At 39.4% G+C, this 12517-nt stretch overlaps 2 protein-coding genes across 6 annotated transcripts in view; one reads left to right on the top strand and one right to left on the bottom strand.

Moving 5' to 3' along the window:
• Positions 1–4730, bottom strand: part of HMMR (hyaluronan mediated motility receptor) — a 31477-nt gene extending 26747 nt beyond the window's left edge. For 2 of the 5 annotated variants that reach the window (XM_001145921.5, XM_009450091.5), the window contains exons 1-3: positions 4405–4730; positions 1181–1279; positions 332–411 (exon numbers count right to left, since the gene is read on the bottom strand). In XM_001145921.5, coding sequence (XP_001145921.5) covers positions 332–411; positions 1181–1279; positions 4405–4516 — 291 coding nt within the window. In that variant the 5' untranslated portion in view covers positions 4517–4730. The remainder of the gene's footprint in view (positions 1–331; positions 412–1180; positions 1280–4404) is intronic. The other 3 variants (XM_009450090.5, XM_063811656.1, XM_063811657.1) reach the window with 2 other exon arrangements.
• Positions 4731–4764: 34 nt separating this feature from the next.
• Positions 4765–11628, top strand: NUDCD2 (NudC domain containing 2). The gene is given in 4 exon segments (NM_001246565.1): positions 4765–5289; positions 7545–7593; positions 8083–8234; positions 11154–11628. Coding segments are annotated over 4 exon segments (474 nt in total). The 5' UTR covers positions 4765–5100; the 3' UTR covers positions 11238–11628.
• The last annotated feature ends 889 nt before the right edge of the window (positions 11629–12517 follow it).

Here is a 12517-nt window from a genome sequence, read left to right as displayed (position 1 = left end):
TACACAAAAACAAAACAACTCAAATGGTGGTACTTAATAAATCAAAGCATCACATAATTTTGAAATGTTTACTAGGTAATAAACAATTTAAACATAGAAGTGATTGAGAATTGAAGACCATTATAACTGTGAACTAAGGGCACATTTAAACATAATGACCTAGGCAGAAATGTAAAACTTGCTAGAGTTCTAATGATAACTCATTTCATTAATTTACAGATTTACTTATAACCTTGATTCATACACTTAACCCATTCTAATCAAATACAATACTTTCAGATGTTTTTGATGATACACTTGATAAACCAGGTGGCATATAAAAGCTCCTCACCTTTGATTCTGAAGACTTAACTTTTCTAGCTGAAGCAGGCAAGGTAGTATCTTTGTCAACATTAAGATTTTGTTTAGATTCTACAGAAAAATGAATTGTACAGATCATGGTTGATGTCAATGTGTTTTAACTACACACAAAACACAATTTCCACATTTTTTTGTTTTTCTCTTTTTGTTTGTTTTTGTTTTTTGAGACAGTCTCACTGTCACCCAGCCTGGACTGCAGTTGGTGTCATCTCAGCCCACTGCAACCTCTGCCTCCCAGTTTCAAGCAATTCTCCCACTTCCCTCCCTAGTAGCTGGAACCACAGGCGCACCCCACCACACCTGGTTAATTTCTGTATTTTTAGTAGAGATGGGGTTTCACCATGTTGGCCAGGCTTGTCTCGAACTCCTGAACTCACGTGATCCACCCACCTTGGCCTCACAGAGTGCCAGGATTACGAGCACGAGCCACCTTGCCCGGCCCCAAATTTCTAACTACAACTTTTGATGAAACAATATATTCTTTCCTTAGTTGTACATTTTCAAATAATTACTCATACAATTTTTTTACACATCTAACACCTTTCTGATTTTCCTAATATTCCCTGACAAGTCAAGGTAATTACCAAAAGGGAAGCTACATATCAATATGAGTATCTTGCTTAATTTTCCTGGTTATATAACAATGTAATGACGACAGCATTATTCTGTACTTGACCCTTTCATAAATCCATCAAATAAAATTTAAATATAGTTCTAGCTTCACATTTTAAAAAATGCTATAACATCTTTAAATATTGTTATACATAACTTTAAAACTTATAAGATCACATAACCATTGTTCTTTGGTGATCTATATTACCTTTTTGTTGTTTAAATCTTTGTGATTTCTGAAAGGATACTGGTCCTTTCAATACTTCTAAAGTTTTAACATCATAAGCACCTGGAGATGGTGCACAACCTAGAGGAAATAGAAAACATTAATATATTATCTAATGTTACTTATGATCTTAAGTTAAAACATGTCATAATAAAGTGAATATAAATGTAAAAATGTCATTAACAAACTGCTTTTTTTTAAATGTAAAAAATTGCATCCATTTGATATTATGAAGAAGGCCTCTCTATGAAGAACAATATCATCTTGCCCTTTATATCAACCGGGTCAAAGGAACACAGGCAACTGAGCAAACAACAGTTTTGAGATGAACTTCATATATTACAGGCAATATATGGCTTTCTCACTAAGGATTGAATATAGCAAATAAAACACTTGGTGTCAACTCTACTCGAAGAGAGTCACAAAGATAACTACTATCAGTTTCTAGAAATAAAGTAATTAAAATTGTCTATCCCTCAATGTTTAGCCTAGAATAAAAATTTATAGTGATAATCCATCTCTGGCTAATATCAATACATCAGACCTATTAAAGATGTCAACTGCAATTCAAACACACGGAAGAAAAGCAACCACACTAGAGCAACTAGAATTTTTTGAGCACTTACTAAATGCCAGGCATTATGCTAAGCATTTTACAGATGTTATTTTATTTAATCCTCACAAGAACCCTGTGTGATAATTTATAGATAAACAATGTGAGGCTTAGGAAATTCAAAAAGCCAATGTTACGCAAAGTACAAATTGTACTAGACTATATTTGTATGTTCCAGAAGTTTATACTGCATAATTTCACTTAACTAAAGTCCCAGATTTGAAGGCATTTCTGAGTAAATACACATAGCAGACTTGAGATGGGGCCTTTAGGACTTAAAGTAATTAAAATACTATTAGCCTAAAGCTTTAGCTGATTGGGAACAAATAGATTAATACTATTCTCTGAAAAGCTATTTACTTCAGTCTAGAGTCTCATGCAAATAAATAGGAAGAGCAAGGAGCTTGGACCATTCCCAGGCAACTACTGCTGTCCCCTAAATGTTTGTCAAACAGTAGACAGGAACTCATGATTTTTTTTTTTTTTTTGAGACGGAGTCTTGCTCTGTTGTCTAGGCTGGAGTGTAGTGGCGCCATCTTGGCTCACTGAAACCTTTGCCTCCTGGGTTCAAGCGATTCTCCTGCCTCAGCCTCCCGAGTAGCTGGATTACAGGCTCCCACCACCACGCCCAGCTAGTTTTTTGTATTTTTACTAGAGACAGGGTTTCACCATGTTGGCCAGGCTGGTCTTGAACTCCTGACCTCAGTTGATCTCTCTGCCTCGGCCTCCCAAAGTGCTGGGATTACAGGTGTGAACCACCAGGCCCAGCCCCATGAGTAGATCTTGATTAGCATTATTTAAAAAGTAAAAACAATAGAAAAAGTCAGCATGACTCATATGCTGCAAAGTTAAGCATTGTTTTGTGAAACTTTTCTTTCATATCTATGTGTAGAGATATAAAAATACATCTTAGGTTGAAATATAAATTTTGGGGTTTTTTTTGCTTTTTTTTTTTTTGAAACAGAGTCTCGCACTGTCACCCAGGCTGGAGTACTGGAATATGAAAAATCACCACAGTGCCTCATACACATTAAGCATCAAATGAATAATTAGTATTATTCCTGTAACTGTGAGCCTGAAATACTATATCTTTGATAAAGCCAGTTTAACCTACTATAATGCAAACAACAACAACAAAAACAAAAAAACCTTAAAGCCACTCTACTGACAAAACTTAAGAGTAGGTCCTTTGATTACTCAGGAAATCATATGGTCCTTGAATCTTTTAACTAAGAAAATAAGTTTGTGCTGATTCACTTGCTCATTTGGCCTTCCTTTGTGAATAGTTGTGAGTATTTTCATTCACACGTTGGCTGACAGAACTTAGAGATGTAATGAGTAACCACGAAATAGTGTATGATAGTGAATAAATCATGAGCTTTAATATTTAGCTCTACCACTTACTGATTGTGCAAGTTACAAAACCTCTGTTTTCTCATCTGTAAAATGAGGTCAATATCAGTACCTTCCTCACTTGGCTTTTGGAAGGAATAAACAAGATCTAGTAGCACAGTCCCAGCATACAGCATTTTTTTTTTCTGTAAGACAGAGTCTTGCTCTGTCGCCCAGGCTGGAGTGCAGTGGCGCGATCTCGGCTCACCGCAAGCTCCGCCTCCCGGGTTCACGCCATTCTCCTGCCTCAGCCTGCAGTCAGCTGGGACTACAGGCGCCCGCCACCGCACCCGGCTAATTTTTTTTTTTTTGTATTTTTAGTACAGACGGGGTTTCACGGTGGTCTCGATCTCCTGACCTCGTGATCCACCTGCCTCGGCCTCCCAAAGTGCTGGGATTACAGGCGTGAGCCGCCGCGCCCGGCCGCATACAGCATCTTAAATGATGAGTGCCTACCAAACACAGCTAAGGCTTCCTGGTTACTGTGCTGTGCATTGCGGTGTTAAAAGCACACGATGGGGGCTGGGTTCATATTCCAGTCCGGTCACTTTGGTAATGTAGCACTGAGCAAATTTTAGTCTCAGTCTTTTTATCAATAAAATAATAATAGGATTACCCCTTAGAGTTGGTGGGAAATTAACATAACTAATAATCGATGTAAAGCCTTAGTACGGTGCTTGAGGTATAAGTGGTCAATATCACCCATAACTTCATTGTTTGTTTTCAATAAGTGCTGCTGCTCTAATTTTACACCCATAAACTGCCTTTACTAATCTTCCTTCTTTTATGCCCAAATGGAATACACAAAAGAAATGCACAAGTTCAGACTAAATGTAATACTCCAGTGTTCTTATCAGTGAGGCCCTCTCGGACTTGAAACTCAAATAGCTACCAACGTCTCGGGTCCATTCCCTACGCCCTGCTGTAGTTTCTCCATTACCGCTGTTTATTGACGGTATTCCCCGCCTGAATGTAAGCCCCACGGGGCGGAGACTGTTTCACTCACTGCGGTATCCTTAGCATCCTGATTAGTGCTTGGCATGTAACAGATGCTTAGAGCATATTTGAGAAAAATCAATCAACTGAATCAGCCCCAGCCCGACCCTAAAATCGCCTCCTGCTTGCCTCCCAAGAAGGGAGCTGAAAGAGGCAAAGGGCATTAGGGCGTCTCCCGTCCCCCAGCTCTTTCCCCCTTACGCACCAGAAGGGTCATTGAATCGTTTCAGGGGCGCCTTAGGAAAGGACATGTTGACGGTCAGCTCCAGAAACTGAAGGTGACTGGCACTCCTCGACAACTGAATGCGGATTATCATTCCCTACCGGTTTCAAATTCAAATCTCCCCACATTCCCCACCCACCCCGGCGTTAGCCAATTGGAAAGCCAAACCCCTGGGCACACCAATCCCGCACATGAACACGAAGAAAGAATGCTGGGTTCTGATTGCGTCCAATTAGCTGGCCTGTGAGTTTAGGCTGCCATCCAATAGGAGACCGTTACTGTTCCCCGCCCCACCCACCCACCCACCCAGTCATTCCCGGAGTTACTCAATTGTAACCTAGCATTTGCGCAAGCGCACTTCACTCCGGAGACGTTAGAAAGTGCATTTTGGCGTCACTTAGGTGACGGTGTAGTGAGTTCCGGCTTCACTGGTTCCAATTCTGTCCCATTGTTCGTTGCATGTGAACTTTTCTGGATTTCAATTCTTTCATCCGGGGCCTGCCGGTGCCGTAAATGGCCATTCAAAGGGAAAAACGAACACGCACACCATGGCGCCAGCTTGCGTTCCTGCGCATGCGCAGTGACCCGAGCGGAGAGGCCGAGGCGTAGCCTAAGCGTGGGATTCCGCGCGTGCGCTCGGCTCCGCCTGGTGCGGCTGCGGCCGGGAGGGACTGCACTATGTCGGCCCCGTTTGAGGAGCGGAGTGGGGTGGTACCGTGCGGGACCCCGTGGGGCCAGTGGTACCAGACCCTGGAGGAAGTGTTCATTGAAGTTCAGGTGCCGCCAGGCACGCGCGCCCAGGATATCCAGTGCGGCCTCCAGAGCCGGCATGTGGCGCTGTCGGTGGGCGGCCGCGAGATCCTCAAGGTAGCGGCAGCTCGGGGCTTGTGTTCAGTTTCCTCTTCCCAGACGCCCCCAGCCCCGTTTCCCTGAACGACTGTTGGGTGTCCCGACGGCTCCTGTGGCTGGCAGAAAGAGAAAGAGGATAACATTGACCAGGTTTGGGTCTGGTCAGAGCCCCCGCCTCCTCAGGGCAGGTGCTGAGTTGTGGAAATTTGAGGGGCCCATTTTCCTGTTGAGTTTTCAAACTAAGTCAGACTGCTGCTTCTGCTTCTCTGACGGGCTTCAGCTGGGAACAGATTAACTAGGTTGCTAAAGGAACAAATATTTCTTCCGTGCACTGAAGACAGGCAGGAAGACAACAGATAACGTACCTGCAGTGGAGAGGTTAAGCTCCTGTACGGAGGCGTAATTCATAAATAGATAAATATAGGAAAGGACAACAAAGAAAATAGGGATAGAATAACGGGCAGAGAATTAAGAGATGATGTCAGGTGATTAGTTTTCTCATCTAAAAGCTTGAAAATCCTGCATGTTTGTGGAGTGGTCAAACAGGTGGTGAAGAGGTGTGTGCATAAAATAAGTAGTACTCCTTGTATTTCTTTTCACCAATGCTCTTTGGATCTGGACCCGCTTTTTCTTTGTTAAGTGTATAGTTAAATTAACAGGTTGAAATTAGGTTTAGTTCTCAGGTTAGATGCCCAAGATGTTTGATGGCAGTGTAATATGGTGAAGGGAGACTACTTGTTTCCTAGTTTTGGTAAACTTGGGCGAGAGATTGTTCAGTGTCTCTATACCTTCCTTATCCGCAAGATAAGGTAGTTATAGTACCCTTCACATAGGATTGTTTTGAGCATAACATGGTATTCATGTGTATGAAGAGCTTGGAGTATTCACTGGTATGTAATAAGTTCATACTATACGTTAGCTATTAGCTATTATATATATTACAGTATATGGAGGTGCTTTGAGTGCCTCAAGATTCGTGTGAAAGACATTATGTCAGCTTGGATCTCAGTTACTTTTCTGAATTGTACAATTCATAGTTTCCTCAACAATGGTTTTAGATTACGATTTAAATTTATTTTAGTAAATCCAGTAACTTTCTGAATTTAGCAGTAACTGCTGAATTTGGGATTTCTGGTGTGCGTATAGACCAGTGGGATTTTTTTCCCACTAATTTTGACATATTTTAAAATGTGGGCTTTTCCTAGTGACATTTAATTTCACTTTCTATAACTTAAATTTGGCAACAAATTAAAATGGATTTGAGTTTAGGCATTCTCTCTTAAAAAAAAAAAAATTATTTATTGAGACAGGGTCCCTGTCTCCCATGCTGGGGTGCAGGGGTGAGATTGTAGCTCACAGCAGCCACAAACCCATGGGGTCAAGCAATCCACGTTGGCCTCCAAAGTCCTGGGATTACAGGCCTGAGCCACTGGGCCTGGTGCAGTCTCTTTTAAATTTATATTTTGTTTATTTTTTTTAAAAACATGAGTTTGTGAACAGTTAGTCACAACTAATCTATCAAATCTGGAATACATAAAGTTTTTTTAATGCCGATTGCCCAACAAAAAGATTAAAACGTTTTTAAAAGTTTACTTTAAAAACAACATTTTGCCGGGTGCGGTAGCTCATGCCTGTAATCCTGGCACTTTGGAAGGCCTAGGCGGGCGGATCACAAGGTCAGGAGTTCGAGACCAGCCTGGCTAACACGGGGAAACCCCATCTCTACTAAAAATACAAAAATTAGCCGGGCGTGGTGGCGGGCGCCTGTAGTCCTAGCTACTAGGGAGGTTGAGGCAGGAGAATCGCTTGAACCCTGGAGGTGGAGGTTGCAGTGAGCCAGATCGTGCCACTGCAGCCTGGGCGACAGAGCGAAACTCTGTCTCAACAACAACAACAACAACAAAAACCCACAGCATTTTTTAGTTTTAGCAGGAGATCCCTTCTTGTGGTTAATTTAAATTGGTAGAATTAAAGCATTTCAGATATTAATTTCACATTTGGCCAGTGGTATTACTGTATCTTCTAAAAATTAAGGAGCCCTCATCTTTCTTTAGAGAGCTCTGTGTTCTTTGCCATAGTAAATATCCCTTGCAGTGTAAACTAGTTTCCATTTTACCTGCTGGGAGAAAATTTAGGGTTGTGCACCTATAAATGTCATGGTGAAGTGGTGGTATAAGATGTGGATTAGGTAGGAAAGTAGGTAAATCTTAATCATGAAAACTTTATAAAAATTAAATTCTGTATTTTTAGCATCTTATATTTTTATTTTTCAGGGCAAACTATTTGATTCTACAATAGCTGATGAGGGAACATGGACTTTGGGTAAGGGTAATTACTATAATTCATCAAATTAAAATAATTTTGTCTTGATATATTTTCCCCTTTTGTATTAGGTCTTTTTTTGTCTTTGCAGCTTTGAAAGATAAAGCAATAGAAATGTGTTGAAAACCGTTGTATGTCAAAGTTACCTAGTAGGGGGAGAAAAGATTAGTTAGTTGTTTTTGGAAATATAAAATTTAATGAAGAACTTCTTGAGACCACCCTGGCCAACATGGCAAAACCCCGTTTATACTAAAAATACAAAAGTTAGCCGGGCATGGTGGCGCATGCCTGTATTCCCAGCTAGTCGGGAGGCTGAGGCAGGAGAATCACTTGAACCCGGGGGGCGGAGGTTTCAGTGAGCCGAGATCAAGCCGCTGCACTCCAGCCTGGTGAGAGTGATACTGTCTCAAAAAAAAAAAAAACCCAACTTGATGAAGAACTCTAATTTATTTGTGCGTGCGTGTGTGTGTGTGTGTGTGTGTTTTTTAGAGGACAGAAAAATGGTTCGTATTGTTCTTACAAAGACAAAGAGAGATGCAGCAAATTGTTGGACTTCTCTACTAGAATCTGAATATGCAGCGGATCCTTGGGTGCAAGACCAAATGCAGAGAAAGCTTACATTAGAGAGATTCCAAAAAGAAGTAAGTCAGATGAAGTGTATGAGTATGTGTAATTAAATATATAAAAATCATCAAATAAATATTATTTGAAATTAAAACTCAAATGTCATTATGAAAAGTTACAAACATTTTCTAGAAGAATTTTTAAAGTGAATTGTTAGAAAAATGGCCTTTCTTGTATGGATTTGATTTTTCGAAAGATTTTCTTGAGAGGAATTTATTTGTATTGCTGTGATTTGTGAGTTTAAGCTTACTTTTATGTACATCAGTAATGCATGTATAAACTCTTACTATAGTTGAATCAATATAGACTTACCTAGTGTAAAAAGTGAAAGGCCCCTTCACCACCATTCTCCCCATTCCATGCATCTATCTCATTTTCATCTCATATGTTGGCTATTGCTTGTTTTGTTTTTTAGCATAAATGGAGGATCACACTGTGTGTATTGTTCTTCTTGTTGCTTTTTTATTTAATAATATGCTGTGGGTCTCTTTCTCTACTAATACATAGGTATAAAACTCACTCTTTTTAACTGCTTCAGAGGATTCTGTAGTTTGGATGTGTCATCATTATTTGGCTGTTTGCCTTTGATATGATTTAGATTTGTTCATTTTTCTCTATTTTAAACAAAGCTGTGCTTTCATCTCTGTGAAACTACTCAAGTGTTCTAAGATATCTTTAAGATAAATATCTAGGAGAGGAATTGCTAGATTGCAACACTTGATAATGTACGTCTTTATGATAATGATTTCCAGATGTATACCTCTAGCCTAGACTTTTTTTCTGAATTTAGGACCTGCATACCCAGTTGCCTATTCAACATCTCCACCTGGCTATCTAATGTATATTAAGCTCAACATGTCCAAGTTGAACACCCTAACATCCTTCCATATTTGTTTTTACCTGTAGCCTTCTCATCTCAGTTGATGAAAACTAGTAGTTCAGGTCAAAAAAAATTGGGACTCATCTTTGATTCTTACATCTTTCTCATACCCTATCCAATGTATTAGGAAATCTTACTGATGCTACCTTCCAAATATATTTAGAATTTGGCCACTTTCACCACCAACTCTACCACCATTCTGATCTGGACCACCTCTAATGTCTTGCCTGGATTACTCTAATAAGGTTCTAATTGGTCTTCTCACTTTTACTCTTGCCATAGTCTTCTCAAAATAGCAGTTAGAGCAGTTCTTTTTTTTTTTTTTTTTTCTGAGATGGAGTCTCACTGTCGCCTGGCTGGAGTGCGTGGTGCGATCTCTGCTGACTGCAAGCTCCGCCTCCCGGGTTCCCGCCAGTCTCCTGCCTCAGCCTCCCGAGTAGCTGGGACTGTAGGCTCCCGCCACCACGCACGGCTAATTTTTTTGTATTTTTAGTAGAGGTGGGGTTTCACCGTGTTGGCCAGGATGGTCTCAATTTCTTGACCTCGTGATCCGCCCGCCTCGGCCGCCCAAAGTGCTGGGATTACAGGCGTGAACCACCGCGCCCAGCCAGTTAGAGCAGTTCTTTTAAAATCCAAGTCACATCATGCCACTTCTCAGAACTCTGCAAGTCATTTCTCTATCTCTTAAAGGGCCCTTTCTGATCAGTTATTCCATCATCTCCCTGATTACCTCCTCCCTTACAGCTATCCCTCTTAGTGATTCTGCTTTTGCCATACTGGCCTGTTTGCTGTTCCTTAAAGAACATGTCAGCCCATCCCATTGCTATCCTGACTGCAATGCTCTTCTCCCACAGTTTGGCTAACTTTTATGTTTTCATATCATTGCTCAATGAAGCATACTTTGATCATCCCATTTAAATATAATTTTATTTCCCTTATCCTGTTTTTTTTTTTTTTTCTGTGTCACTTACCAACTTTTAACACTACATCAGCGGTTGGCAAACTACAGCCCTTGGGCCAAATTTGGCCCACTACCTGTTTTATAGCTTTTCTACGATACATATATGCTCATTTGTTTGTATATTGTCTTTCAGACAGTTGAGTATTTGTGACAGAGACTATGTGGACTGCAAAGCCTAACATATTTACTACCTAGTTTTTAAAAAGTCTGCCAGCCCCTGTTCTGGTTGATTTATGGTTTGTCTCCTCCTGCTAGAATGTTAAGTTCTACTAGAGCAGGGATTTTTGTTTTTTTTCGCTCTTGAATTCTACATACCTCTAATGGTCTCCCAAACAAGTAGGAGCTCAACAAATGTTTGTTGGATAAACGAAATAGCCCACCAAAAAGACTAAGGCCTGACATAGTACTTCACGGGACTGTTGTGAGGGTTAAATATCTTATATATGTATAGCTCTTAGAAATTTGTGTGGCATATAGAAAGCTCTCAAAAAATGCTGGCTATAGGCTGGGCGCCTGGCTCACGCCTGTAATCCCAGCACTTTGGGAGGCTGAGGCAGGCGGATCACCGGAGGTTGGGAGTTCAAGACGAGCCTGACCAACATGGAGAAACCCCGTGTCTACTAAAAATACAAAATTAGCTGGGCGTGGTGGTGCATGCCTGTAATCCCAGCTACTTGGGAGGCTGAGGCAGGAGAATCGCTTGAACCTGGGAGGCAGAGATTATGGTGAGCTGAGGTCGCACCATTGCACTCCCACCTGGGCAACAAGAGTGAAACTCCGTCTCAAAAAAAAAAATAATAATAAATAAAATAAAAATGCTAGCTATTAAATATAACTACAGACTTTTATTGAAGTATATGTTTCCCCATACACTTGCCAACATTGTAGTATACATATGATGTCTAAATATTTGTAACTGGGAGAGTTGAAAAATGCCTCATAATTTTAAATATTACTTTGGTGGTAACAGTGAAGTCTGTTATATTTTCATGTATTTATTGGTCATTTATATATCCTTTTTTATCAATTGCCAGTTTGTACTTGTATTTTTCCTTATAAGTTTTATTTCATTATATATATGTTTGTATCTTTTAGAATCCTGGTTTTGACTTCAGTGGAGCAGAAATCTCAGGAAACTACACTAAAGGTGGACCAGATTTCTCAAACCTTGAGAAATAACTGCTTTTTTTCCTGCATTCTGTGGATCCTAGCAGATATTGCCAACTTAATCAGATAAACAGATTATGTAATGGAAGAAAAATGTGGATGCCTACAGTTAACAGATTGCAAAATGTATCTTAAAATGGTTCTAAAAATTGCATTCAAACATAATTTACATAGGAAATGTACTGTGGGAACTATTCTATGGATATATGGTAAAGTTGTTTTGGACTTGTTTTTGCTCAGCATGAAGTTGTATATGCTGCATTTTACTAATTCCATATTCAACCATATTTTTAATACAAAAGAACATTAGAGTATAGATCATGTGAAATGAAGGGTGCCTTTGGGGAAAATTAACTTTTTCTTTTGATAAGTATGATATTCAATAAAGTTTTCTAAATAGGAATTGTATACCCCTTTGTCTAAGTATAACAATTCACACAAAATTATAGTGCTGAAAACAATTTTAATAAAGGAAAAAGTCCATAAATGTATTTTAAGTAAATTAAGAGTTAATGTAAATTTCTTAATTAGAATATTATTACTTGAGGGATTACTTTATGTCAAGAAGTTTAAAAATAGTTAAAACCCTAACAATAGAAGTGGATTAACACAAAAGAGAAGTGTGATCATGGTAATTAGGTGAGTCCTTTGTGGCAGAAAGCGAAGTAAGGTCACTAATTGTATATCAGTGGCATCATTTTGATTGTAAGTGATTTAGGCATATAGGTAGGAATTGTCTATAGACATTTTATTCAATATCCTATTTATGTCCTTTTTATTTTTTGCCCTTTTTAACTCTTGAAAAAATTTTAAATCTCATGCATAGAAAAGTTACAGATAATTTTTTTTTTGAACCATTTGTGATTTAGTTGAAGACATGATTCCTCATTACTGATTACTATCTGCTTCAAATTATCTTACATGACTACAATGCAACCATTAGAATCAGGAAATTTACGTTGACACATTACTACCCTCTAATCCTCAGATCTTCACTTCATTCACATTGAACTGATTGTCCCAATAATGTCCATATAGCAAGAGGATCCAGTCAGAATCATGCCTTTCATTTAGATGTCAGCTGTCTTTAGTTTACTTCATTCTGGAACAAATTCTCATTTGTTTCCTTTTACAACTTAGTACTTTTGACAATTATGGGCTAGTTTTGTAGAACATACCTTATTTTGAGTTCTGTCTGATACTTCATGATTAGATTGAGGTTATTCATCTTTGGCAGGAATGTGACAGAAGTGCATCCTGTCGTGGTTTAATAATTTCAGTTTGTCTCATTT

The sequence above is a fragment of the Pan troglodytes genome, chromosome 4 (genome assembly GCF_028858775.2).
Source record: "Pan troglodytes isolate AG18354 chromosome 4, NHGRI_mPanTro3-v2.0_pri, whole genome shotgun sequence".
NCBI classification, from domain to species: domain Eukaryota; kingdom Metazoa; phylum Chordata; class Mammalia; order Primates; family Hominidae; genus Pan; species Pan troglodytes.
Note: the sequence above shows the minus strand (reverse complement) of the source record. Positions and strands in the feature narration are given on the sequence as shown.